This window comes from Perca fluviatilis, chromosome 12, assembly GCF_010015445.1.
Source record: "Perca fluviatilis chromosome 12, GENO_Pfluv_1.0, whole genome shotgun sequence".
Classification (NCBI taxonomy): Eukaryota; Metazoa; Chordata; class Actinopteri; order Perciformes; family Percidae; genus Perca; species Perca fluviatilis.
In genome coordinates, this window is record NC_053123.1 from 32,141,868 (window position 1) to 32,168,235 (window position 26,368).

Sequence of the window (26,368 nt, forward strand, 5' to 3'; positions counted from 1 at the left end):
GTTCACCAACTGGTAGTGGTAGTGCAGCCCTGGCCTTGTTGCTTTGATCTGCTTTGATAATCTCGGCCCATTCATTTGAATGCAAAATGGAAGTGAAACAGTTTGGGAATAAGTTTGGTATTATGAAATCACAGTTCTCTTATTTGTTTCAGGATTTTTTCATAGCCATATTTAATCGGCATGGCATTCCCTACTTTTGTACTCATTGGTGTTTTAAAATCAGATTAACCTTGTTTAAACTTAATTTTCTATATCCTCATTCAGGCGGTCGTGAAATGGCTGCTCCAGTGAAACTCTATCCAATCATTCTTGGAGAAAACGATTCCCAGAAATTGATCCTTCCAGATGGTATGCCAGAGACTCTCATCGAACTCATACAGGAAATTAAGAGACAATGTGGAGTAGATGGGGACTTCAGGCTTCAATTCATGGATGTTGAGTTTGGAAATTAATTCACCAACTTGGTCTCAATGTCAGACATCCAGGACAAAAGCTCCATCAAGGTCATCTTTAACTCGGTTGCACCTTCCCAGCCTGGTGGCACCCCGTCCCCTCCCTACTCAGCTGCTGCCACCTCAGCAACTCTGAATGACTCCTCATCCCTTTCATCTGCTGGTAGCTCATTTGATACAGACATATTGTCTTCTCCTGAGTCCACCTCCTCGAGATCCACTGCTTGGCCCATTGTTTTTCCCATGCCCCGGTTTGCTTATGATACTCAGCTACAGCTGGACAGGGCCAATGCTGCTTTTAAAGAAACTGGAGCTTTGTTGAATCCTGATACTAAACTTAAATCTGCTATTCTTGATGGCTTAGCTGAAACGATCGTCAAGTACAAAGTGTACCTCTCTGACAGGGAGTTTGATGAGGTAGCAGAAGCTCTGGTAACTACACATCCATGTTTAAAAGAGCCAGGTTCAGTGACTGGGTATGGCAGATGGAAGACAAGCCTGAAGTATAAACTTGCTAACTACCGAACAAAACTCCGATGGCTTGGATGCCCAGAAGTTACTGTGAATGTCTTAAAACACAAACCTGAGAGCAAATGCAGTCCAGCATATGGCGTAAAGAAGCCAAAAAAAGCAGAAGTGAATTACTGCCCCACCTATCCGGCCGGTGAAACAGCAGAGACACTAGAAGAGATAAGAGTGGCACTCCTCTCAGAAGTAAATAAGAGACACAATGTGCACAAGTTGGCGGCAATGATGGACAAGACCTTTGCACTCAGAAGGCAAGAGGTAGTTGCGGAGGCCCCCATGATAGCTGATTTCAAAACGAGGTGGCCAGCTCTCTTCAATGTGCGTGAGGTAAGTGAATGACTGCACTGGATGTGTCACAATACATGTTGACAGAATCTGAGGTTACTCTGATGAGGATTTACTGAAGGCAAGCAATAGCAGCCTTTGCTGGCCTTCTGACAAAGGAAACTAATATTTAGATAAATACATGTATTATGCATTTACATTTCTTGAACAGATAGAACTGCTATTTCAAATGTGTACCAAAAAGGTAACTGAGTTTTGTCTACCTTTTTTGTTATGTTTTTTTGTAGGTGAGTGCAGAGTTCAAGAGAATCACAACGATCCATTTGCAGTCAAAGTTCTTCTCCGAGCTTGATGTGCACTCTGCAAACCTGATGAAGGCGTATGCCAAGAAAGGTGGAGTTCAAGGAAGAAAAATCAAGACCATCATGGCACCCATAACCCAGGTATGATACCAATATAAAAGTGACAAAAATCACTTAAAACTTGGTCATTGTAGAAATGACTTTGAGCACCACATCTGTTCCCCCATTAGGGGTCATTGCTTAAGAGTGAGGGGCATCATTTAATCCTGAAAAACCTGCTCTGAAATCATAAAACTCTGGAATCTGTTGGAAAGCAGTTTTGAAGCACAGAAAAAGCATTGGCACTGTCTGACATAAAGCACTCAAAAGCTGTCCCTTTTATCGTCCCGTCTTAAATGGAGATGGCAGGTATTCTTACCACATTGGCCACTGTGATTATTGTAAAACTTGAAGGATATAAAGTGGAATGTTCTGTTTTTCACACATTTCAGGCAAAATGATGTCTAAGGTGACATTTTCAGGTAGGTTACCTAGGTTAAGATACATTAATTTGAAGTTTGACATGATTAAAGGAAAACACAAAGTAGTTAATGATAGTAAAATAACAAAGATTTGTCTTAAATAGGGTTGGGTACCGAAACTCGGTGCCAATAGGGAATCGGTGCCGACGTAAACGATAGTAACGAGACCGAATAAGAATGAAAGTTTCGGTGCCTCATTTCGGTGCCTGACTTTACACTACACCTGACAGCAGGTAACGTTAGCCTACCTTTAGCTAGCAGCTGGATTAATCACGGTTAAAATGCTGACAGCTAACGTTAAACAGTGTAAAGTGTGACTGGATTTCACTATAGAGGATTCCAACAGCGGGATGTAACAGTCTGCTCTGCAGCAGCAGCTGCCGTTGTCGGAATTCATAGATATATGTTTACACAGACGGTGCGTTCACTTGCAGCTGTCGTTGTCGGAATTAAACAACACAGACGGTGCGTTCACTTGTAGCTGCCGTTGTCGGAATTAAACCACACAGACGGTGCGTTCACTTGCAGCTGTCGTTGTCGGAATTAAACAACACAGACGGTGCGTTCACTTGCAGCTGTCGTTGTGGGAATTAAACAACACAGACGGTGCGTTCACTTAAAACAGGTAGCCTCTGGTGCATTCACAGTAATTGTAAATTTTCCCATCTGGGGTTCAACAGCAATTTACTAGTGAAATAAGTTATTGTTATTGTTATAGTTACTACAATCTTTAATTTTGACCATGGCCTTAGCAATAAACAAGTCACTGACTGTTGTTTACTAACCTTCTTTTTTTTTTCTTCTTTTTTTTTTACTCTATTGAAAAGTACCGGTTCAGGCACTGTTTAGGCACCGGCACCGTTTTAAAAGTATCGATTTAGCACCGGTATCGGAAAAAACCCAAACGATACCCAACCCTAGTCTTAAATAACTTTTAAACAGACTATCCCAAAGGGATTAACATACATCCAAGCTGTATACAATACTAGCAAACATTTTTATGTTGTGACTTCCTGTGAATTTAGTTTAAAGTTCTTAAGTGTGTAAACCTACACTGCTGGTTTGTTGAAATGGTGTTCATAGTGTTTTGTTTTTTTCTCTGATCTTAATATTAAAGGGGTGATAGAATGATTATATAGGGTATTTCACACTGTTCCTTATGGTCTCCTAATGGGGTATGTAACATTGGTTGGGCTGAAAATGGCCTGGTTGATATTTTATTGGCCCTTATGCATCCCTGTGTTTTGGCCCTATTTGTAACAAGAGCTTTTCTTCCAAATATGGTATGGTCATGAATATTTAGATGAGCTGCGCGCTGATTGGGTTAGCGACTTGCCATGCGCACACATTAGAGACGCGCTGCGTGGTTGAGCGAATCCCCAATACACATACATTAGAGAAGCGACAGAATCTCATATTCCAGACACTGCAATGTTTCATTACCAAATTCACTTCTGAGACTTTTTCGCGAAAATCAACTATATAAAGCTGAAATATGGGCCGTTTTACAAAAATTTATGGCTAATTGCAAATTTGGTAAGACGTGTCGGACTTTAGGAGCTCTACACAGTCTGACGAGAAAGCGGCAGCCTGCTGGGCTCCATACCCAGGGCAAAGTCACCCTTTGTGGATACTGCATACGGGGCTCCGCGGCCAGCTGCCGGTATAACTATAATATATTTACGGTTTGAATTTCGTCACGCCACTTATATAACATAATTCCCCAATGTCTTATAAGGCTAACCGTTGTGTCCGATTTAATTTTAATGCATTTTTATGAACGCGAGGCATCTTTGTAGGACGAGCAGCTGCTTGCTATATGTCCCATTCATTACAATGGGGAAATACCGCAGCTAGCTAGCTACACTGTCGCCATAACTAAATTATATTTACAGTTTGAATTTCGTCAAAGCCACTTATATAACATCATTCCCCAATGTCTTATAAAGCTAACCGTTGTGTCCGATTTGATTTTAAGGCATTTTTATGTACGTGGCGTCTTTGAAGGACGAGCAGCTGCTTGCTATATGTCCCATTCATTACAATGGGGAAATACCGCGCCTAGCGAGCTAACTACGCCATAACTAAATTATATTTACAGTTTGAATTTCGTCACGACACTTATATAACATCATTCCCCAATGTCTTATAAAGCTAACCGTTGTGTCCGATTTGATTTTAAGGCATTTTTATGAACGCTGTAGTCTTTGTAGGACCGAGCAGCTGCTTGCTATATGTCCCATTCATTACAATGGGGAAATACCGCGGCTAGCTAGCTACACTTCGCCATAACTAAATTATATTTACAGTTTGAATTTTGTCACGACACTTATATAACATCATTCCCCGATGTCTTATAAAGCTAACCGTTGTGTCCGATTTGATTTTAAGGCATTTTTATGAACGCGGGGGTCTTTGTAGGAACCGAGCTGCTTGCTATATGTCCCATTCATTACAATGGGGAAATATCGGTAGCTTGCTCACTTCGCATAACTAAAGTATATTTACAGTTTGAATTTCATCACGGCATGAATATTACAGGTTCCACAAGGTCTTACAAAGCTTAGCTAACATTTGTCCGATTTCGGATTTCAATTGAATGTATTTTTGTGAATGTCAGAGTTAGGAGGAGGCTAGCTAGCTCTCATTGATGGACTCCATCTCACCGCGGCTCTATCAATGAGACTTGCGGACAAGAGGCGTTTATTTCCCGATTGTTTGTTTAAATAACTCAACACACATACCCATTATAAGATTAACTGGAACCTGCGGGCTGCGGTAAAAGATTGGCGGGCGTAAAAAGCTTCGCTGACACTGCGGTAGGGCGGCGATGTAGCAACCCAGGCAGCACCAACACGGCACTAAACTCCGGCCAACAGTCGGAGAAAATTTGCAATTAGCCATCCATTTTTGGAAAGCGGCCCATATTTGAGCTTTATATGGTTGATTTCTCGCATAAAAAAGTTTCAGAAGTGAATTTTGTAATGGAATAGCAGAGATCTGCGTGACCTAGCTAGATTCAGAAAACTACCTGATCTCAGGTCAGTTGTGTAGCCTATGTAAATGTTGGGGCGTGACCGTTCTCTTAATACACCCATGGGCTGACAAAGGTTCCGGTTTTTGAGATGCTTACGCAAGCAACTAGCTTTGTTGAGATTCGCCCGTTTTCAGCGGCAGTTTCAAAAAATGAGATTTTCATAGTAAAGGGGTGTCAATGGGATTTTGAGCTTCTATGTATGTCCTATTTACCCACGAACTGTCGTTATTCAACTATGAGAGAGTAAAATCGGTTTTGCATTCTATCACCCCTGACAGTATTGAAGTCAGAAGAGAATGCATCCTCAAAGGTCTCTGCATGTACCTTAATGAAGATCCAGAGAAGCTGGTGAAGCAATACCTGGTATGTTAATTTATGTGTTCACTATGGAGATTATCAGAGTTGGAGTGGATGGGGTTTCCTGTGTGTTCCCATTAGATTTAAAATTAGGTTAAGATAAGGCCATTAAAAATATTCTTCTCTCACTCACTTAGTGACACGCACCATACTGTAGTGCAATCCCAAACCGCCCCCTACCTGCTACAACTTTACTACCAATTTGTCACTCCAAATCAAGTCACTTGATGTTGTTGAGGGTCACTTAAATAAGGGGGAGGGTATAAACACACCGACTTTTGGGAAGTCCTCACCTTTCTCAGACGGAGACAGGAAATAATTGGATAATGATGGATGTTGCAATTACATTTATGGATAAGAGAGTTTGTGAAAGGAAAATGATTAGGCGACTTAAATAAAAACTCACTACCACATAAAAATTCTTTGGCCTGTTTTTTTTCATCATGTAATTCTTCTATACATGAACAAAAACAGTGTATCAAATGTCTCTTTGACGTAAAGTAACTTATAACTGATCTTTTTGGAAATAACCGGGCCGGTTTGGGAGCCTCTCTTCTTTTCTTTCTCTCAGACAATAACACACACACACCATACTTTAACTCCTTCTTTTTCCTTTTAATAAGACAAAATACCTTTATTCGAATGGAATAACTAACACTGAACTCATGATTACAACAGACAGGCCCTTGGTATGGCTTAGTTGTTGAAGTATTTCACCGACTCAGCGAAACAATTTTAATGTCAATTGGTTATTTGATTACATTTGCATTATTATATTATGAATATGGATGAAGTTAGTGAGGGCTGTTTTACAGTAATACTGTAAAGATTGTGTGCTATAAATATGCATGTAATGCACATCAGTAAAATCTTTGTCCTTGTTCATTTTTTTTTTGTCACAGGATGTCGATGAAAGCAGTCAAATGGCCATAGCGGAGACAGTATTTGGAATCTTTGTCATTCGACAAGAAGGTGCAGAGCCTGGCGATGACCCCATGGATGTTTGGATTGTCCTGGAGGGGGTGGAAGTGATGAGTGAGTTGGGCAACGTAGCTTTTGCTGTGGTGATGTTGCTGGGTCTTGTCTACGCGCTAAACCTGAGCTACCCCCAGGAGCTCAAGTACACTTTTGAGGTTCTGCAGAAGATCATTATGGAATTGGATGCAAACAAACTATCCAACAAAGGACAAGTTCTCAAAACACTGCTTTCCCGTTAAGAAACATCGCCATAGCAAAAGCTACACCATCATTCTAACCTGAGGAAAACTATACCAACACTTTTTTTAGCGATAGTTTCATAGAGCCTGACCTATAATCAGTCCTTAAAGACCCTGTGCAATCCAAAACAAGATTTAAAAGTAGTTATAGTTGTCAGAGTTGAGCAAATACTATAGTACTGATACTTAATTTATTTACTTTGTTATATTTGGAATTTGATTTCTATCCTAAAAACAGTGCCCAAGACCGCCCACTAGTGGCTAAAAAACAATAAGAAAACTTGTAACTTGTACTTCTGTTTTGTTGTTTAGATACACCTGCACATTAAACTACAGGTGTTAGTAGGTGCAAATCTTTAAGAGCAATGTGAGTATAAAGACAGGGCCCCATTTTCCAGTATATCAGTGTTCAGCTCATCTGGGGTTTTTTGTGCTCTGTTTTTATTAAAAAATGTTCTATAATACAAGGTCCAGTCTATTGGCACTTAAGCTGTATGCTGAATTATTTTTTTCAGTTTCTCATAACAAAATTAAGACTAACCTATGTTTAAGTTTTTTAAGTTTAAACATTTACATATTTCGGGAGTTAAACTTGATTGTAAGATCTCCATTTGTCGTGTGACGGCCTTGTGTAATCTGGCAGGGCCTCTCTGTGGGAGTGATGCCTCTCTGGTCTTACCCATCTTTGTTTCCATCCTTGTTTGAGTTGATTGCAGATCTGGTGCACCTGGGAGCTGGGAGCTGATAAAGCTCCACCTGGTCAGACTAAACTTCTCTCTCTTCACTACCATCCAGACCTGAACCATGGCCTGATCACCCCGCCTTCCATATTTTGTTTTGGGTTTATTTAAGTTAGTTAAGTTCTGTTTAGTTTATTCTTTTGTTAAATAAATTACTTTTGACCATTTACGATGCCTCGCTCCCTCTTTTGTCATGGCCTTTGAGCCAGGTTGTGACAAAATGGGGGCTCGTGCCGTTTTTTGTGTTCGGTTAGTTTGTGTTGTGGTTTAGTTTGTTGGGAGCGTGGCAGCCTGTTGGACTGGTAAGAAGTTTTTTTTTGCGTTGGTTATTGTTTGTTTGTTTGGTAGTGCGGTGGTTATGTACGTTGGTTTGGCTGGTTGAGTTGGGTAGTGAGGGCTTGTTTTCTGGCATTTGTATTACATCTTTGTTGGTGTTTTTGTTTTGTTATTTAAGTTGTTTGCTACGGTCGATAGGTGATCCGAGTGGCTGGTGTGGGTCCTCGTGTGCGTGTTGTTTATGGTGGATGGAGTTTTCTCTTGTAGGCTGTAGCGACGGTCCACTTTTGGGCTTGTTGAGCTGATCTTTGATAGTGTTGTGGCGAACGTGGGTGAAGCTTTTGGCTTGGGAGCATGTCCGTGGTTTTCGGAGGGTTGCTAGCGTGCTAGTTGCTCTCCCTTGCCAGCGGTCATTAGTGCATAAATACCCACCACAAGTAGCTGCATGAAGATTAGGGTTGAGTTAGTTAGCGGGATTGATCTAGATAGCGGGGAAGCTCCATACCAGGTGGGGGTTGGTCCTCTTAATGCGCATGGGGACGTTGCACTGTCTTGCTGGGTCTGTTGCTGTGGTTCTGTTTTGCCAGTTGTAGTTTGTTGTGATGGCGGAGTGTGATGCGTTTATTGCGGCTCCGTCTGAGGAGGCGTTAGGGCGTTGTACTAAGGAGCAATTGCTGATGATTGCGGAACACTTCTCGGTAGTGATAAGCGATAAACGCTTGAAGGAGAACATTAAGGTAGTTTTAAAGTCAGAGTTGAGAGAGAAAGGTGTCTTGGCTGGGGATGATGGTTCTCCAGTCTCCACGGTTTCCTCGGGTGCGTTTGTTCGGACTCAGGGCTTATCGTTTGATCAGCAGAGGGAGCTGTTGTTGATTCAGCTTGAGCATGAGCGATGTAAACATGAATTGCTAATGAAACAGCAAATTGAGGTGGAGAGGATTCGGCAAGAAATTGAGCAGGCCAAATTGGATCTGGAGGGGCGCCGTTTAGCTTTAGCAACTGAAGGTGAGGGGTCCAGTGGAGCTCAGAGCAGGCAGTTGTCTGGAGGTGTGCGTTCCTTTGATGTTAATAACTTACGACTACTGCCACCGTTTAATGAGAAAGATCCCGATACGATTTTCTTGTTGTTTGAGCGTGTCGCTAAAGCTAGGGGTTGGCCTGATGAAGATTGTGCCTTGATGCTTCAATGTGTGCTGACGGGACGGGCGCAGGAAGCTTATTCTTCGTTGAGTACAGAGGATAGCTCAGGCTATGCGGCTATTAAGTCTGCTGTGTTAAAAGCGTATGAGTTAGTGCCAGAGGCATATCGCCAACGTTTCAGGTCCGGGGAGAGACGTAGTGGTCAAACTTATATGGAGTTTGCTCGGGACCTGACTGGTCATTTTAAACGGTGGTTGGCTGCGCTGGAGGTCACTACTTTTGAGGGTTTGTGTGATCTTGTGGTTTTAGAGCAGTTTAAGGACATGCTTCCTGGTTACATTGCAACATATGTTAGTGAGAAGCAGTGTGTCACGCCGGCAGGTGCGGCTACGTCAGCCGATGAGTACTTGTTGATTCATAAAGGAGGTTTTAGAGAGCGGGCTACAACGCGTGAGCGTTCTTGGAGAGTTGGTGCGCCAATCTCTGAGGCGGTATCGCGAGGTGATGCTGTCCACACTAATTGTAACTACTGTCATGAAAAGGGTCACTGGAAGGCTGATTGTCCACTCCTGTATTTTAAAAACAAACCTGGAGTATTGAAGGTTATGCCTGTGGCAGCCGCTGCACGAGTTGTTGTAGACGGTCTATTGGAGTTGCTTACTACAGAGCTTGAACCGGATGTTTTGGCAGCCTATGCTCCTTTTATTAGAGATGGCTTTGTGTCACTGGTAGGAAGTGTGGCTAAGGTGCCGGTAAAAATCCTGAGGGATACAGGGGCCTTTGACTCCTACATTGTAGGATCTGTGCTGCCGCTGTCTGACGACACTGATACGGGCGATTATATACTTAGTCGTGGCATGGGTTTAACTGTTTTGCCCACACCATTACATAAGTTGGTCCTGGACTGTGAGCTGGTGAAGGGCGAGGTAGCCGTTGGTGTGCGTCCGGCGTTGCCCATCGAGGGGATTCATTTCATTCTGGGTAACTGGCTGGTTGGTGGGCGTGTTTGGGCTGATTCTCCTCCTTTGCCAGTGGTTACATCTTGCCCGGTTATGGCTGTTGTTGATCATATCGTCGCTGACTTGCCTAGAGTTTTCTCAGCCTGTGTAAGTACCCGAGCTATGAGTAATGCGGAGTCTGTGAGGGAACCTGATGGGGGTGAGGTTGAGTTTCAGGCTCCATCACTGTCAGATTTTCCGCTATCTGTGTCATTAACTGAATTGGTACAGGAACAGCAGAGTGACTCTTCCCTTAATGTAATGTTTGATATGGTTGCCTCTGCTACGGAGATCACCAGTGTAGCACGTGGGTATTTTGTTCAAAATGGCTTGTTGTTTAGGAAGTGGTTGACTCTGGGTACTGACATTGTTGGAGATGCTGTCGTTCAGCTGGTGGTACCGACAAAATTTCGTCCTCTTGTCTTAAAAGTTGCTCACGATGAGAGTGGGCACTTTGGTGTGAGAAAGACTTATCTTAACATCTTGAAGCATTTCTTTTGGCCGCGGGTGAAGAAAGATGTTGCAGCTTACATTAAAACATGTCATGTGTGTCAGCTAACGAGTAAGCCCAATCAGTCTGTTAAGCCAGCTCCATTACAACCTATTATGGTTGTAAATGAACCATTTGAGCATTTGATTGTGGATTGTGTGGGTCCGTTGCCATGTTCTAAGTCTGGCTGTAAATACCTACTAACTGTGATGTGTCAAAACACTCGGTATCCTGCTGCGTATCCGTTGAGGGCTATTACCACTAAGGCGGTGGTGAAAGCACTAAGTCAGTTTATTTCGGTCTTTGGTATTCCGAAGGTCATCCAGAGCGATCAGGGGTCCAATTTTTCTTCGCACATGTTTGGTCAAGTTTTGAAGTTGTTGCGTGTCCGTCATAACCAGTCATTGGCTTATCATGCACAGAGTCAGGGGGCCTTGGAGAGATTCCATCAGACTCTGAAGTCTCTCCTGCGTGCATACTGCACAGAGCTGGATAGAGACTGGGAGGGGGGTCTTCCTTGGCTTATACTGGCTGCGAGAGAAGCTGTTCAGGAAAGTACTGGGTTTAGTCCTAATGACTTGGTTTTTGGACACACAGTGCGTGGGCCCTTGGCTGTTTTAAAGGATGGCTTGGTGGAGACCAATCCGCCGAGAAATTTGGTTGATTTTGTCAATGGCTTTAGGCATCGGTTGCTTGTTGCAGGTGAAATGGCGAGGGAGAATTTGCAAATGTCAGAGTAAGATGAAAACTTGCTATGATCGCCGTGCGGAACATCAGGAGTTTAGTCCTGGGGATCAAGTTCTTGCTCTGATGCCTGTTGTGAGCTTGCCGTTTCAGGCTAAATATGCTGGTCCTTATACAGTTGTTGAGCGAAGGTCTGACCTTAATTATATCATTGCTACACCAGGTCGGAAAAAGTCAACACAGTTATGTCATGTCAACCTTCTCAAGTCCTATTATGGACGTGAGGCTGATGTAAGCCAGTCAGTGAGTGACGAGGTGCATCCTGTTTTGCTTGTGAGTTCGGTGTCTGACTCGCAGGGCGTAGATGACATGCCGGAACCAGATGACAGTTTGTTGTATGGTCGTCTAAAAAATTCTGAGACTCTTTGTAATCTTGATAGTCTGTTGATGCATTTAACGGAGTCCAAGCGTGATGAGTTGTCTGGTTTGATGCAGCAGTATCCATGTCTGTTTGGTGATGTTCCTACATGCACAAATTGGATCAAACATGATGTTGATGTTGGAGATGCACAACCAATTAAACAGCGCTTTTACCGTATGTCTCCAGAGAAACTTAAACATCTGGACTCTGAAGTTGCTTACATGCTGGAAAATAATATTGCTCTCCCGTCATTTTCTAGTTGGTCCTCTCCGTGTATTTTGGTCCCGAAACCTGATAAATCATCTAGGTTTTGTACAGACTTCAGGAAGGTAAACTCAGTAACTAAACCGGATTCTTTTCCGTTGCCACGGATGGATGACTGTACAGATCAGGTTGGTTCTGCCAAGTTTGTTAGCAAGTTTGACTTGCTTAAGGGATATTGGCAGGTTCCGTTGTCTGCGCGTGCTCAGGAGGTATCAGCGTTTGTTACCCCGTCTGGGCTCTATTCTTATAGAGTTATGCCATTTGGTTTGAGGAACGCTCCGGCCACATTTCAACGATTGATGAATCGCGTTGTGTCTGGTCTAGAAGGTTGTTCTGTTTACCTAGATGATCTCGATATATATATATATATATATATATATATATATATATATATATATATATATATATATATATATATATATATATATATATATAGTGGGGCACGCTCATCTTAAACGCATTCGGGCTTTGTTTGACAGGTTGTCTAAGGCACGTCTGACTGTCAATTTGGCCAAATGTGAGTTTGCGAGGGCTACTGTGACGTATTTGGGACGTGTAGTGGGGCAGGGCCATGTAGCTCCGGTCCAGGCCAAAGTTAGGGCAGTAGAATATTTTCCTGTGCCTACTACTAAAAAGGAGTTGCAACGTTTTTTGGGTCTGGTTGGATATTACAGGAGCTTTTGTAAAAACTTCTCTACAGTGGTCTTTCCTCTGACGGAGTTGTTGAAGGCTAATGTAAAGTTTTTGTGGTCTGACGAGTGTCAGCAAGCATTAAGTCTTTGTTGTGTTCGTCTCCCGTGTTACTAGCACCGCGGTTTGATAAACCCTTCATGATCCAAGTGGATGCGAGTTGGTTTGGGGCGGGTGCTGTCTTGCTGCAGGAGGATGGTCAGGGACTGACGAGACCAGTTAGCTTCTTTTCGAAAAAATTCAATAGTTATCAGCTGAATTATTCGGTGATAGAGAAGGAAGCGCTGGCACTCGTTTGGTCTTTGCAGCATTTTGAGGTGTACGTTGGTGGGAGGCCCCTTGTGGTCTACACGGATCACAATCCGCTGACATTTTTGCAGTCGTTTAAATGTCCCAATAAGAGACTCATGAGGTGGTCGCTGTTTTTGCAAGCCTATGCGTTGGAGATTAGACATATTAAGGGAGTGGATAACGTAATAGCTGATGCGTTGTCACGTGCCCCTCTGCTCTAGGTTGATATTGCAGTCTTTTGTTGTTGGTACTGTTTATTTTTTTTGTGTGCCTGTTCTCTTCCTTTGCTTCCCAGGTATCTGGTTTTGCTGGTGATGGGACGGGGGTGAGCAATCGTCCCGGCGCAAGTTGGAGGTCAACGGTTCCTTTCTGCTTGGTGTAAGTCTGTGTATTATCGTATGGTGATTCTGGTATCACTTTTTCTTTCCTGTATAATGTTCGGTTGTGACGGCTGGTGGTGGTTGGTTTTGCCGTTGGCTCTTTGGGCCACCGGCTTTATGGGGGGGAGGTGTGACAGCCCTGTGTAATCTGGCAGGGCCTCTCTGTGGGAGTGATGCCTCTCTGGTCTTACCCATCTTTGTTTCCATCCTTATTTGAGTTGATTGCAGATCTGGTGCACCTGGGAGCTGGGAGCTGATAAAGCTCCACCTGGTCGGACTAGACTTCTCTCTCTTCACTACCATCCAGACCTGAACCATGGCCTGATCAACCCGCCTTCCATATTTTGTTTTGGGTTTATTTAAGTTAGTTTAAGTTCTGTTTAGTTTATTCTTTTGTTAAATAAATTACTTTTGACCATTTACGATGCCTCGCTCCCTCTTTGGTCATGGCCTTTGAGCCAGGTTGTGACACCTTGATGACAACCATACTGTAGACATTGTTGAAACTTGTTTAAAAAACTTTCTCAATGTCATGTTTCAATGTAAAAATGTATATATGTTAAAAATGTTCTAACTTTGGTAAATATTTTTTATTAACGTCTGGTTGAGTTCACCATCACATAAAACCACAGGTGCAAGATGTACAAAGTGCAAATGTTAAGAGTAGATTAAGTGGGATGCGAGTGAGAGGGCCCATTTCCCTGTATTCTCATAACAGACTTGAGATGGATTTCCTTGTGTTATCAACAAGCAACTGCACTGTGTAAAACAATGTGCATTATAATTTTGGAAATACAATTTGATTGCACCTTTTCTTATTTGTTGTGTGTTGTTTCCACCATTAGTTTGTTAAAAAGGTTTTAATTTATTAACACTCAAAAGCTATTCTTTGAATTAATGTAATTAAATCATGGAAAGGATTTCCCCGTGATTAAATAGCTTTCTTTCAGCATTAAGCACCTTTGTTAGGCTAAATTAAATTGCATAGATTGGATCAACTTTATTAACTAGTGTAATTGTACTACTGTAAAATAAGTTGGATCAACTATATTTAATTAAGTTGAATGCAAATTAAGTAAATTAGTTGGTCCAAAACATTGCAAATTAGTTGGGCTGACACTATTAAATTAAGCTGGGCCCAACCATAGTAAATAAGTTGAATCAACCTTAATAAATTAAGTTGACCCAATGTAAGTACATTAAATTGGAATAACATAATTGCATAATGCTGAAATAAAGCAAGTTAATCATGTGGAAATCCTTTCCATGATTTTTTTATGTTCATTCAAAGAGTTATTTTTTTCGTGTACAATGCTTATTGAAAATAATAATGCAAAATGATCCATCTGCATTGAGACCACTGCAAGCCTTTAACCTAAAGATCATCAGCAGGAATATCACCAATTCTAGTTCCTTGTTTACTTTTGTTGAAAAGTGAACCTTCATAGTTACGTCATCTCCTATCTCTCCCAAAATCCTCCCCCCCCCTCCACTCCTTTCACCCTCACCTCAACCCTCTTTCCTCCCCACCTACATTCCCCCTCTTTCCCACCCTATTTACCTCCCCCCACCCTTCTCCCCCTCCTTCCTCCCCCCTCCACCAGTACTTTCTGATGAACACCCCGGTCCTTCAGGCCTCTGTACGTTGGAGGTGGGGGCGCCCGGGGGCCCCCGGCGAGGTAACTCAGCTCCCAATCCAACTCCCTAAATGTAACCCAAGACAACAGGTGAGAGTGGAAATTAACCCACTGTCAGACAAAAAACTCCGGCGGCTTGAATTGGTTCAGGCTGAGTCCCTTGCCTGCCCCTCTGCCTCCTCCACTCCGCCCCCTTCACTACCTGACACAACCCACATTGCACACAGCAATGGAATAACCAATGTTGCTCTGCCTGCAGTAACACCATTCCATCTCTTTCACCTACAGAGTCCATTACATCCCACCAACAGCAGAGGGAGCCAGAGCTGTTAGCTGCGGGGCCCTGTGAGAGAAACCCAATCAGTGAGGTGGATATCAAAACGATGATGATAAAGGGACAAATGAAAAGTGAAAAGCTGATTCCACCCAAAACATCTGAGTTATCCACCGCTATCCCAAAGAGGGTCTCTGCGGCAGAGCCTGGCTCCCCAGGGCGCCCGGAACCACACATACACCCACGCACATTCAAAAAGATACAAGACTGGTCGCTGGAGGTGGGGAAGCGGACCCTTTTTCTTGGGGACTCCAACCTCTCACACATTCCATCTTTCACAGACCCACACATACAGGTTAACAGTTACCCCGGAGCTACCTTCCACCACATAACGGCCATCTTAAAATAACTACACCCACCACCAGACGCACAACACATCATACTTTCATTTGGACTTAATAACTTCCTCTCTGAACACAAACAGACTACCATACTCAAACAGCTACAGCAGATGGTAAAAACTAGTTACACTACATTTCTTAACGCCACCATTTACATCCCTGTAATAAACTTCTCCAACAGGTTGAACAGACAGCAACAGGCCTTACTAACAACCCTCAATAACACAATAACCTCCAAATATACTTCGCTTGCAGAAATCAACCATTTCTTTTCCAACCAGCCAAAGACAACATTCACTGGACAGCGGACATGGCCGAGATGTTGTTCAAGTACTGGAAACAGCAATTACATTAATAACGGGGACCAACTGTCAGAATACAACCCCCATTCATTCAAATAGAACCAATCTCTCTACTGTTCTCTCCCTCACACCAGTATACAGGAAAAAGGCCTCACTTTCATCCCTACACCCAAAGGATGAAAGGGGGCGGGGGGTACACACCTTTCACTGGATGCTTAAACTTTTGGACCACTTCCAGGGAGGACGGAGGTGGGAACCTCAGGTTTTATCTGGACCTCCTCTGCAGCGCATCATAACCAACCTTTTAACCCCCACCTACCCCCTGCTTTCCTTTCTTTTCCATATTTCCTTTGTTTTCTTTTTATGACTTTTCTTATTGCTTTAATCCATATTTATGCTTAATAATGACTTTGTATTTATTTTCATATTTATATCTTTTATAGCATGTTTTTTAGATTTTATTATTCTTTCCTTTTTGGGGGTTAATTTCTACTTGCAGAGGGGGTCCCACCTAATATGTTTTACAGATTTTTTAATAAATACTTTTAAAAATGTATAATTTATCATTTTTGCTCTGCCTTATCTGTATTTTAATAATTTGATTGTTTTTCTATCTATTCTTAATGTATTATTATTATTATTATTATTGTTATTATCATATTACATTATTATTACACATTGAATTACTTGCCACAAGATATGAACATGATAATACACATGCCATTGGTTTTATGCATGACTAACAGTGTGGTTTTATTTTATGGTGTATTTTAAATGATTTATGGTTATTTATTGTGTGGCACTTTTACTTTTTAAGCACTTTTAAACCTCAGCACTTATTACTAATTTTGAATGGTATGTTTACTTTTAATCTCAAGGTCAAGTAATTCAGATAGTATTTTAGACTATTTAAATGTTTTTAGTAGTTTTTAATGTTAAATAATATTCCTTCATATTGGGATAGATTGTTTTATATTGCAATGCCGCAGCATTTATTTTCATAACACACTATTTTTTTTTATTGATTTTAATTATTTATTTTGTAATGTCTCCCAGAGAGAGGCCAGGGCAGGTGTGAAGGTGTTTAAAGTTTTATTCTCCCACTGTCCGTCCTGTCCGGTGGTTCTTTTATCCTGCTTTTAATATCTGGCTTTCATTTAAACAGCTGTTATATAACCAAACTTGGTTTCTTAAGGAGGTTTTTAAGTGTTTTATTCACACCAGTGGTCCCCTTGTGTCCCTCGCAGTGCCCATCCCAGATGTTGTGTTTTAAGCCAATCCTAACCCTAGTTTCTCCCTCTGACCCTAATCAATCCCTCCATTCCTGACCTTAACCCCAGACACGACCTTTCTGGATGATGTCACATTACGTGCCAGCAAAGCTTGTACCACTGTTGTTTTCATGTTGTTGATTTTTTTAAAGAAGGCCTGCTGCTTTAACAGTGGCCCATTTAAATGAATGGAGAGGTTGTGTTTTTTCACAAACAAATGCAGCTTCACACCTCAAAAACAATCATCACTTAGTGAGATTTTGGGACAAATGGAAAATAGCCTTTAACACCCCCAGTGGCCATTAAGAGTATCTGGTTCTGTCTCTGACACTGATCAATACATGTGTGAATGTAAAGCTTGCATTAAACTGGGTGATGACCTAGAAACAGTATATGGTGCTTATGACTCTTTCTTTAAATGCAGCAGCATCAGAGAGACACAATACACAACAAGATAAAGCTGAAGCACAGGCCTTTCAATTGTTCATCATACATAATTTAGACTTAAAGATGGGAAAGCATGTCTTCACTTTCTGTATTTGATAACTCACTCACTGAACAGCAGGAATATATTCATTCATTTATCTTTTTTCTCGATGAGTGGTGGTGGTAGAATCAATCAGGAAATGAGCTACCTAGACCCTGTCTATGCCTAGACCGCGTACCAGGCTACTGAACAAGACCGAATGTAACCGTGCAACCGGCCGGCCTGCTCGAGTAATGTAATCAAGCGGTGTCTTGGTTCTCGGCAAGTTTGAGTTATTAACCAAGCCTTGTTTCTGGTGCATCTTAGATGATTGTGTTCATGGCAATTCACACATTATCGATGGGAAAGTACATCACATACAAATACATGTCATGTTATCTTGGTATTTATTTAAAGTTTAGGAGACCAGCGCACCAGGCTACTGAACGAGACCGTAAGGACCGTAACCGAGGGTACTGCATGAGTCTATATTCAAACAGGTGTCTGGGTTCTCGGCAAGTTTGAGTTATCAACCGATCCCAGAAGCCTTTATTTTTCGTGCAACTTAGCTGATTGTGTACATACAAATTCATAGTTTACATTACCAAGGGGAAAGTATTATATCACATACAAATACATGTCATGTTATCTTGGTAGTTAAGTTAAATGTTAGAAATGAATGTTGCTACATGGTAGTTAGACTGTCACGAGGAGACCGTGGATCGTGTCCCGGGGTGTGACGTTTGCTTTCCCCATTCATCTTTTCCTAAACCCAACCTCCGTGTAGATGGTTCCCATTTCGTGCTGGCTACCACGAAAATAAAATGAGATAAACGTCTTCTTGTACACAAATTGTGGTGGAATTTTTCTCGCAGCAGCAGAGTTTAGTAAATATCAATGATAAAAATGAAAACTCATAAAGACTGTTTGAGAATTAAACCAAAGTCTGGTCTTTGAGCATTTATTATATTTTGCAAAATATGAGAATACAGATTCAAAGGTACATGCAGTACAACTGAATGAGCATTACTAATCTGAAATCTAAACATCAAATCATCATATAGTCAAAACCTCTGTTAAGCCACCCCTCTAACTTTATCTTTTAGCCTGGCAATAGTTGAAGAAAGGACATCACAAAAAGTCAAACCATCCTCACCTTCCTCTCTGCTCTCTGTTCCCAACATTAGCCTAAACAACAGTTTATCTCCGGAGGCAGAAGGAGACACGGTTTGTGGTCTTCTCGACTTTCTCTGCTAAAAAGTTAAACAAAATGAGAAGCTAGAGTTCATGACTGCAGCTGTCCCTCTCTGGTCTTTAAGAGTCTAAAGCCCTATTCGCACGGGATAAGTATTACCTGGTGACCTCCAGTCATTTGTAATAATCGCGGAGGTTGTCTGTGATCTTAATCCCGTGCGAATCGGTCATGTCTGTAATTTGTAAAGTAATAATTCCCCCGCAAATGACCTACCATATTTCGCCGAAAACGGAGGTCCTGTGATAATATTAGTCCCGTGCGAATCGGCATCTCTGTGATTTGGGGTCTAACTGGCTGCGTTGTCAATTATAAATGAAAAGTTTTGACATCATATCCGGGGGATAATGTCTGTAAATTTGAGTAAAATACAGACTTCAGTTATCCCGTGTGAATGCCAGACGAAATACAGACGTGTGGGGGTAATTTATAAACTACAAGAGGTCCCCAGGTAATACTTATCCCGTGCGAATAGGGCTTAAGAGGAAGGAACAGCATTTTGTGGAGGTTTAAAACAATCTTTAAGCAAATGGTTAAAATCATTAATCAATAATGGTTAAAATAAAATTTGCCATCACAAAATCAATAGATAAAAAAAATTAAAAAAAACTCCCATGAGACCAGGTTGCTACACCCCAGATGCATTCTGGGATAGGAAAAAAACAAAACAGTCCTTTGCATTTCTGTAAACCAATCACAATTGACTCGGGAGGCACTAAGCTCTGGATGCAGAGACGATGGCTCTGCAAAATAGTTTTGGGAAGGAAATTGTTTCGATGAATCGTTCGCACCTGGAAAATGAAAACGCCACACATGATATTAAATGAAGTTAACTCACACAATAGAGTAACGTGAGATACTTAAATTAGATGGATGCATGGTTAAACATCAGTTGCTCTTACCAGACTATCGCCCTGTGTACGGTTTCCATAGCAATCCCTCCGATAGGCCCAGAAAACTCTACTGGATGTCTCGCCTCAGCCAGTTGAAGATCAGCAATGTTTCCTCTTGACCAGTTCATTCATGGAATTGGTTTGTGCAAGTATCTGTTCTTGTAATACACACATACATAGAAACACCACACACACATATTAAGTTATTATGTTGTAATGTGCCAGCAAAAGTTGTACCTGGTTAAATTTAGATACTGGATGACCCTGACCTTTTATTTTAACAAAGTCCTGCTGCATCAACAGAGAGGTCTCATGTAAATGAATAGGAGTGCTGTGTTGTTTTTTTTTACACATTGTTGTTGTCCGTCTAAATGCAGCTTCAGGCCTCAGAAACGGTGGGACAGACTAAGGGTGCATTCCAGGCAACCTGTAACTCGTGTTTTTACAATCTTCTACCCGTGAATATATGAAAATACAAGTTTTAACTCCAATTTGCCAGTAAAATCAGCGAGTTTTGACAAAGGTATATGGAATATTCTAAATTCGGAATTCAATCTTTTTCCCCTTTTTCCACTGGATTTGGAAATGCTTTAAACGAACCGAGTAAGCCCTGACTGCAGTACGCAGATCGAGGAGTGGCTCAATGTGGGTGGAGCTAAACGTTTGACTCCGCCCACTTGCCAAATAGCAATTGGCAGAGCCATTTCTCTATCACTCTGGCAATTGGTGTGAGGGGAAAACACAGGACTTTCAAGCTGACCGGAGATCTTTTCCCGTTGTTGTTTTTCTTAACCCAACCGTCCGTTGTTGGCGTCCCCCAGAGACATGGGCTCGTTTCCCGCGAATTACGTTTGCTTTCCCGTTATCCTTTCAGCCAACGTCCGTCCGCGGGCAGCCAGCCGGCAGCCAGCCGGCAGCCGGCAGCCAGCGTCCGTCCGCGGGCAGCCAGCGTCCGTTCGCGGGCAGCCAGCGTCCGTCCGCGGGCAGCCAGCGTCCGTTCGCGGGCAGGCAGCCGGCTGGTTAGTCCGTCCAGACTTTCCCGATTGCCACTCCGCCTCTGCCTTAACAACCGTCAGTTGTTGTCTGGCGTTCCCCAGAGACCAGGGCTGCTTTCCCCGTTCTTCTTTTCCTAAACCCAACCCCGTTCTTTTTTCCTTTTTACAATTCAAATATCATTGTTTATTATAATCTATATATCTATAATTCAAATATCATTATTTATTATAATCTATATAATATATATTATATTATAAAGGTGTTGCATTGACGTTTGAGAATGTGCTGCCTGATGTCCGCCACCAGATGGCGCGCCCACGGAGTCAAACGTTTAGCTCCGCCCACATTTGGCCCAACCCCGATCTGCGTACTGCAGTCAGGTGCAATTGAACGAACCTGCGCCATGCACGTAACGCTGTGCGCTTATATCGTTAAAATAGGGCCTTATAATTTCCTCCTCGACTCCTCCACTTGCTGCCATTCCTCGCACCTTAGCAGGGACGTGCAGAGACATTTTGGGCGGCAAGGGCTCAAGGAAAACAACGGCTTAATAGTTAATAAATAATCATTTACATGACATATGAACCAAACTCTTAATCTATTAACACAACTCTGACTACCTTACCAATTGATCTTATTTCCCTTATGCAATTGTTTAATAGTTTTAATAAACACTCAACAAAATAATCAGTTCACACACAAACTTTTTAGTATTCACCAGGTTGATCACAAACACCAAAGGAAATTCTGTCACAATGTGCATGTTTTCTATGCTACTAGTTTCAAGTATATATTTAGAACAAGTGACTGTACTAAGGAGGGCGACATAGTTTCACTAAGAATTTATTTTGCAAAAAGTCTTTTTTTACAAAAATCTTCACACTAAATTGAAAAAGGCTGTTGCTGCAATTTTGTTAATTTAAAAAAAATTGAAATACTCAAAATAATTAGTTACAGAATTAAAAAGTTAAAGATTAATGCAGGACACTCTTTTCATGTTTTGGTCAATTTAGAGATGTTGGTCTATTTTGCTTCCATGTCTTCTTTTACTCTTGTTGAAATAAACTTCCAAAATAAACACTGAGATGGTATTTGGTTTAGGCTGCATCTTCAGATTTCTTCTAAATTAATCTACATATTTAAACCTAACATTTAAGGAGGAAAGACTTTTAACTAATTAACTGGGGAAGTTCTGTGCTGATATGTTTTAGTTATTTTGGTTATCCTGTTCACCTGCAAAGCCTTGTCAAATGTATGCAAATTAGCACATTTTAATTACTTAATTAATTCACTAGTTAAGTGGTGACGTTATCTGTCTCCATTAACTACAGTAAATTAGCCAGTAGGCTCACGATGCCTCAGCTAAACCTTATCTAACTTATTACATAAGATAGTAGCATTTTAGCAAGTCATTATGTCCACATTACTGATGATTATTTACCTAAAATCTAAGTGTGAAGATATTTTGTTAAAGCACCAATTTGTCAACCCTAGAATATCACCGCAATATCGATATCGAGGTATTTGGTCAAGAATATAGTGATATCTGATTTTCCCCCTATCACCCAGCCCTAAGACAAGTGATAAGTTTCAAGAATGGGAACATTAGTATTTTTTAGTGACACCTGTAACAACTGTCTGTAGCCTCATTTGATCCTACAGTGTTGTTACACTGTACTTGCTTTTGGATTATTACAAAAAATAATGCAAATTGTTTATCTTAAAATAAAAGATATAGTGTCTCTTGCATCACATACATTATGAACAAGTATCTAAGTGGTCTTGAAGAGGATTCTATTTTTCTGTCTCTCATTTGGACTCGGTCTTGACTAGTCCTGGTCTTGGATTTGACTACACCACTATCCACCTTGTCATCTCAACTGCTGTACTCCATTACTATCCTGCAAAATACAAGTCAACAGCTCCATCTTCTGGCAAGTCAGCAGAGCATTTCATGAATAACTGTGGCAGGTGACAGGCTGTTATATTAAGTTTTTCTTTGCAGGCATCTGTCATCCAAGTGGACCGAAAAGTGGATCACCAAAAAAAACAGACTCAAGCTTTAACACCTGTCTCATTTAGTTTGGTTGAATCACACTAGGGTTGGTGCGGTTCGTTTGGGCAGGTTTGAATGCAGCAATCCCACTCAGATGCCCAGGAGTATGAAGGCTAATCAGACACCTAAACAATCTAATACGTTTCCATCATATTTAACCCTAGCCCTAGTTTCTCTCTGACTTTAATTAATCCCTCCATTTCTGACCCTATTTACAGACGCGACACCTTTCTGGATGACGTTACATTACCTGCCAGCAAAAGTTGTACCACTGCTCTTTTTTAATTTAACAAAGCCCTGCTGCCTCAACAGAGTGGCCCTATTATATTTAAATGAACGAAAGGACTGTGTTTCTTCACACAATGTTGTCTAAATGCAGCTTCATAGCTCTGAAATGTCTATCACTTAGTGAGAATTAGGGAAGATTGGAAAACGGCCAGTAAGAGTATCTGGTTCTGTCTGTTTAACTGATTAATGCCCTGCCGGCTGTAACCCCTGGTGACCCGTGTTCTTAGAGACACGGTAAACACATTCTCTCAACCCCCAATCCCCCCCCTTTGTAGCTTTTACTGTTACTGTAGTTTTATTTATTTTTTGTTCTGTGTTTCACCACATCATTATTGTCTCTTGTGGTTTTTCTTGACCAGTCCAGGACATGGAGTTACATTATGAATATGTCTTGTTTATTATATTTCATGCAACTTTAAAAAAAAACCACAATGCTATTATGTACAATTGAATGCATGACATTAAATGTAAACATTTTTCTAATAAAAATGATTTTAAATGGCAACCCATCGCATTCACATAATTTGTCAAAAATAAGGTAAATGTACCTGACATTTAAATTAACAGTGCTTTAAATATTTGTGTCATAGTAACAAATGTGATACAGAGATCAAACATGAATGACACTAAAGTGAAAAACAACTTTTCTCCCTGAGCTGAAAGAGAACATGATCTTTTGTGCTGACAGTTGTATCTGATAAACAACAGCTGATGGTTTTCTCTACTTGACGGGAAAGTGTGGCTGTTCAGGGGCATCTTTTTTCTCTGTGAAACAGGAGCCCAGCAGGCCTGTACTTTCTGTTAGCAACAGCATGGACACAAATCACAGAGATGATGCTGTGACCAAACATAGAGACATGAGTTCAAAGCTGTAGTTGTGAAATGTTTCCATCAAAAGGAGAAACGGTTCCCTGGGAAGAAAACACCCTTCATAAGTGTCAGTGAATGTAAAACTTGCATTAAACCGGTGATTACCTAGAGACAGTATATGGTGCTTAGGACTCTTTGCAGAGAGGAAAAGTGCACAACAAGCAATAGCTGAAGCACAGGTCTTTTACTTAATGGGTAATCATATCTTCACTTTCTGTATTTGATAATTCACTCACTGAACAGCAGGAACATTTTCATTCATTTCTCCTTAGACCGAGTCAGATCTCAGTCCCTCCACCGCCTCTCTACAGCATGTTGGTCTCAGAGGAGCCAGGCTGCAGTATCTGAAGAGTTACAATGAGTTTAACTGCTTTTCTAAACCAGGGGTACAAGAAGGCATAGATCACAGGGTTTAGACAACAGTTAGACAAAAACAGAATGACTGAAAAGTCTAGAAGTGAATCCATAGTCAAGTTGTAAGGTACCCATGTTATGATGTATAACGGGCATACACACAATAGAAAAACAAGTACAAGAACACCAAGCTTCCTGGTTGCTTTCAGCTCTGATTTCTTTGCCTTTGGAGTCACTGAATGCTGGAGTGTGACAGCTGTAATGTGAGAGCGCATGGTACGAGCCTGAGACACAGCCACGGCAAATATTCTCAGATACAGAGCTACGATGGCAGTAACTGGAACAATGAAGTTAAGAAAAAGATCAAAAAGCAGTGAGCCGTTATCAGGGGACAGAGCACATGCTCCGTAGCAGAATTTATAACTCCCTGGTTGAGTCGGAAGATCCTTTACAAAGAGAAGGCTGTAGGTAAAAGACCAGAGCCAGCAGAGACAAACACAGAATTTAACTCTTCTTGCAGTGACTTTAGTGGTGTAGTGTAGAGGGTCACAAATAGCCACATAACGGTCAACTAATATGAGCACTATGTCACCTATTGAGGTTGAGGGAATGATGAGGGAAATAGAAGTATATGTAGCACACACAAAGTCACCAAAAAACCAGCAGGATGTTCTGTTGAAAATTTGTACCGGCATCAGCAGGAGGTCAATTAGAAGGTCAGAGACAGCCAGAGAGAGGAGGAGGATGTTGGTGGGTGTGTGGAGCTGCCTGGAGGGAAAGAGAAAAGCACCATTTAACCAACAAGAGTGACAAAACAAGTATTCAAAATGAAAATACAAATCCACATGAGTTTATATATATTCCGTTCCACCACATCAGTAGTTACCATATGTTTAAGTGTAGACAGTTAAAATGACTTGGTTGAGGTCATGGTGGACAGAAACAATGCTTAATATTGGTAAGAGAGTGGACATGAACAACAGTCTCTGGCATCAAAGTCAGACATTTGGAGCAACATTATTCAGTACTAGCTCAAAGACAATTCTTCTAAATATACAGCAGCTGTTCACATTTTTAAGTTACATATCCTGTAGAGAGAAGCTGAGAAGTTAATATCTGCCTGAAGTGGGAGATAGAGATGATGATGAACAGGTTGAGAGTCACAGTGATTGGAGAGATGGAGTAAAGCATAATGGTAACTGTTTGGGGCCAAAGCGAGAACTTTATACAGGAGGTGTTTGGGAACTGTGGAAAGCAGAGCTCGGCTCTGTCCTCAACCTCCATCTGCAGAGATCTGCAGATAGCTGCAGCTCTGGCAGCTTTCTGAACAAACCTGAGTCATGTAACTGAATTATCTCTCTCACATTCTCTTCATCCCCTCGTCCCTCGCTCTGCACATCCCACCATCATCTTTATCGCTCTCTCTTTAACCCTGCCTTTCTCATTGTCTCTCTATCCAATCTCTCCTTTGTCATTTTCTACACTTGTTTCCTTTCCTTTGTCCTATTATTGTCCTACGGATTACTTTTCAAGTTTCTAAAACAGTAGTCTTGCTTTGCCAGCTGTGTCTACGCAGCCCTTTGGAGAACAGTCTGGCTACCCCACAGATGCATTCTGGGACAGGAAAAAAAACATTAATTTTCATTTCTTTAACCCAATCACTATTCACTCGGGAGACGCGGAAGTCTGTATGCAGAGACGGTGTCTCTGCAACACAGTCTGTTTTGGTGAAACATTTGCACCTGACAAATGAAAACGCCACATACAATAATAAATTAACTTAACTTACAAAATACAGTGATGTGAGCTATTTAAATTAGATGTATATATGGTTAAACATCATGTGCTCTACTAGAGTATCTCCGTGTGTATTTTTTCCATAACAATCCCACCGATAGGCCCAGTAAACTCTGCTGGATATCTCGAATCAGCCAGTTGGAGGTCACCTATGTTTCCTCTCTAGTGTTTAGCTTAGTGCAGGGCCAGTGAAACCATACACAACGGTGGCTAAGCTGTGTCTTTCTCCCCAGCTGACCAAATATGGTCACTTCTGTCTTCAAAATACCAAGATAGTGTTGGCCAAAATGCAAACTCCTAGCTTCAAAACAGCAGTCACATGCTACGTCCATCATATTTACAATCTATGGTTTGCTGTCCGAGGAACTAGCCAACTCAGTTCTGATATTTGTATACCGGGCTAACATTTATTAGCTTATGTTAATTGTGAGTGAGAAG

General features: G+C 41.5%; 2 protein-coding genes across 2 annotated transcripts; one reads left to right on the top strand and one right to left on the bottom strand.

Annotated features, from left to right (window-relative positions):
* Positions 1 to 431: 431 nt before the first annotated feature.
* LOC120569389 lies at positions 432 to 1,851 on the top strand. Its single transcript, XM_039817263.1, has 3 exons — positions 432 to 1,307; positions 1,553 to 1,708; positions 1,798 to 1,851. Exons 1-3 carry the CDS (start codon positions 471 to 473, stop codon positions 1,849 to 1,851), a joined length of 1,047 nt encoding a protein of 348 aa, XP_039673197.1. The 5' UTR covers positions 432 to 470.
* A 22,233-nt stretch (positions 1,852 to 24,084) lies between these two features.
* Positions 24,085 to 25,417, bottom strand: LOC120570292 (trace amine-associated receptor 13c-like). Its single transcript, XM_039818557.1, has 2 exons — positions 25,254 to 25,417; positions 24,085 to 24,901 (listed from the first exon to the last, which is right to left on the bottom strand). Exons 1-2 carry the CDS (start codon positions 25,415 to 25,417, stop codon positions 24,085 to 24,087), a joined length of 981 nt encoding a protein of 326 aa, XP_039674491.1.
* Between the last annotated feature and the right edge of the window lie 951 nt (positions 25,418 to 26,368).

What these genes read in the sequence shown, in the direction of transcription:
- LOC120569389 (XM_039817263.1), top strand. Translation starts at nt 471, where the DNA reads ATGTCAGACATCCAGGACAAAAGCTCCATCAAGGTCATCTTTAACTCG. An exon ending in CTCTCTTCAATGTGCGTGAG is followed by an intron (nt 1,308 to 1,552) that starts GTAAGTGAATGA and finishes GTTTTTTTGTAG; the next exon opens with GTGAGTGCAGAGTTCAAGAG. An exon ending in TCATGGCACCCATAACCCAG is followed by an intron (nt 1,709 to 1,797) that starts GTATGATACCAA and finishes TTCCCCCATTAG; the next exon opens with GGGTCATTGCTTAAGAGTGA.
- LOC120570292 (XM_039818557.1), bottom strand. Translation starts at nt 25,417, where the DNA reads ATGGAGGTTGAGGACAGAGCCGAGCTCTGCTTTCCACAGTTCCCAAAC. An exon ending in ATCTCTATCTCCCACTTCAG is followed by an intron (nt 24,902 to 25,253) that starts GCAGATATTAAC and finishes CTTTCCCTCCAG; the next exon opens with GCAGCTCCACACACCCACCA.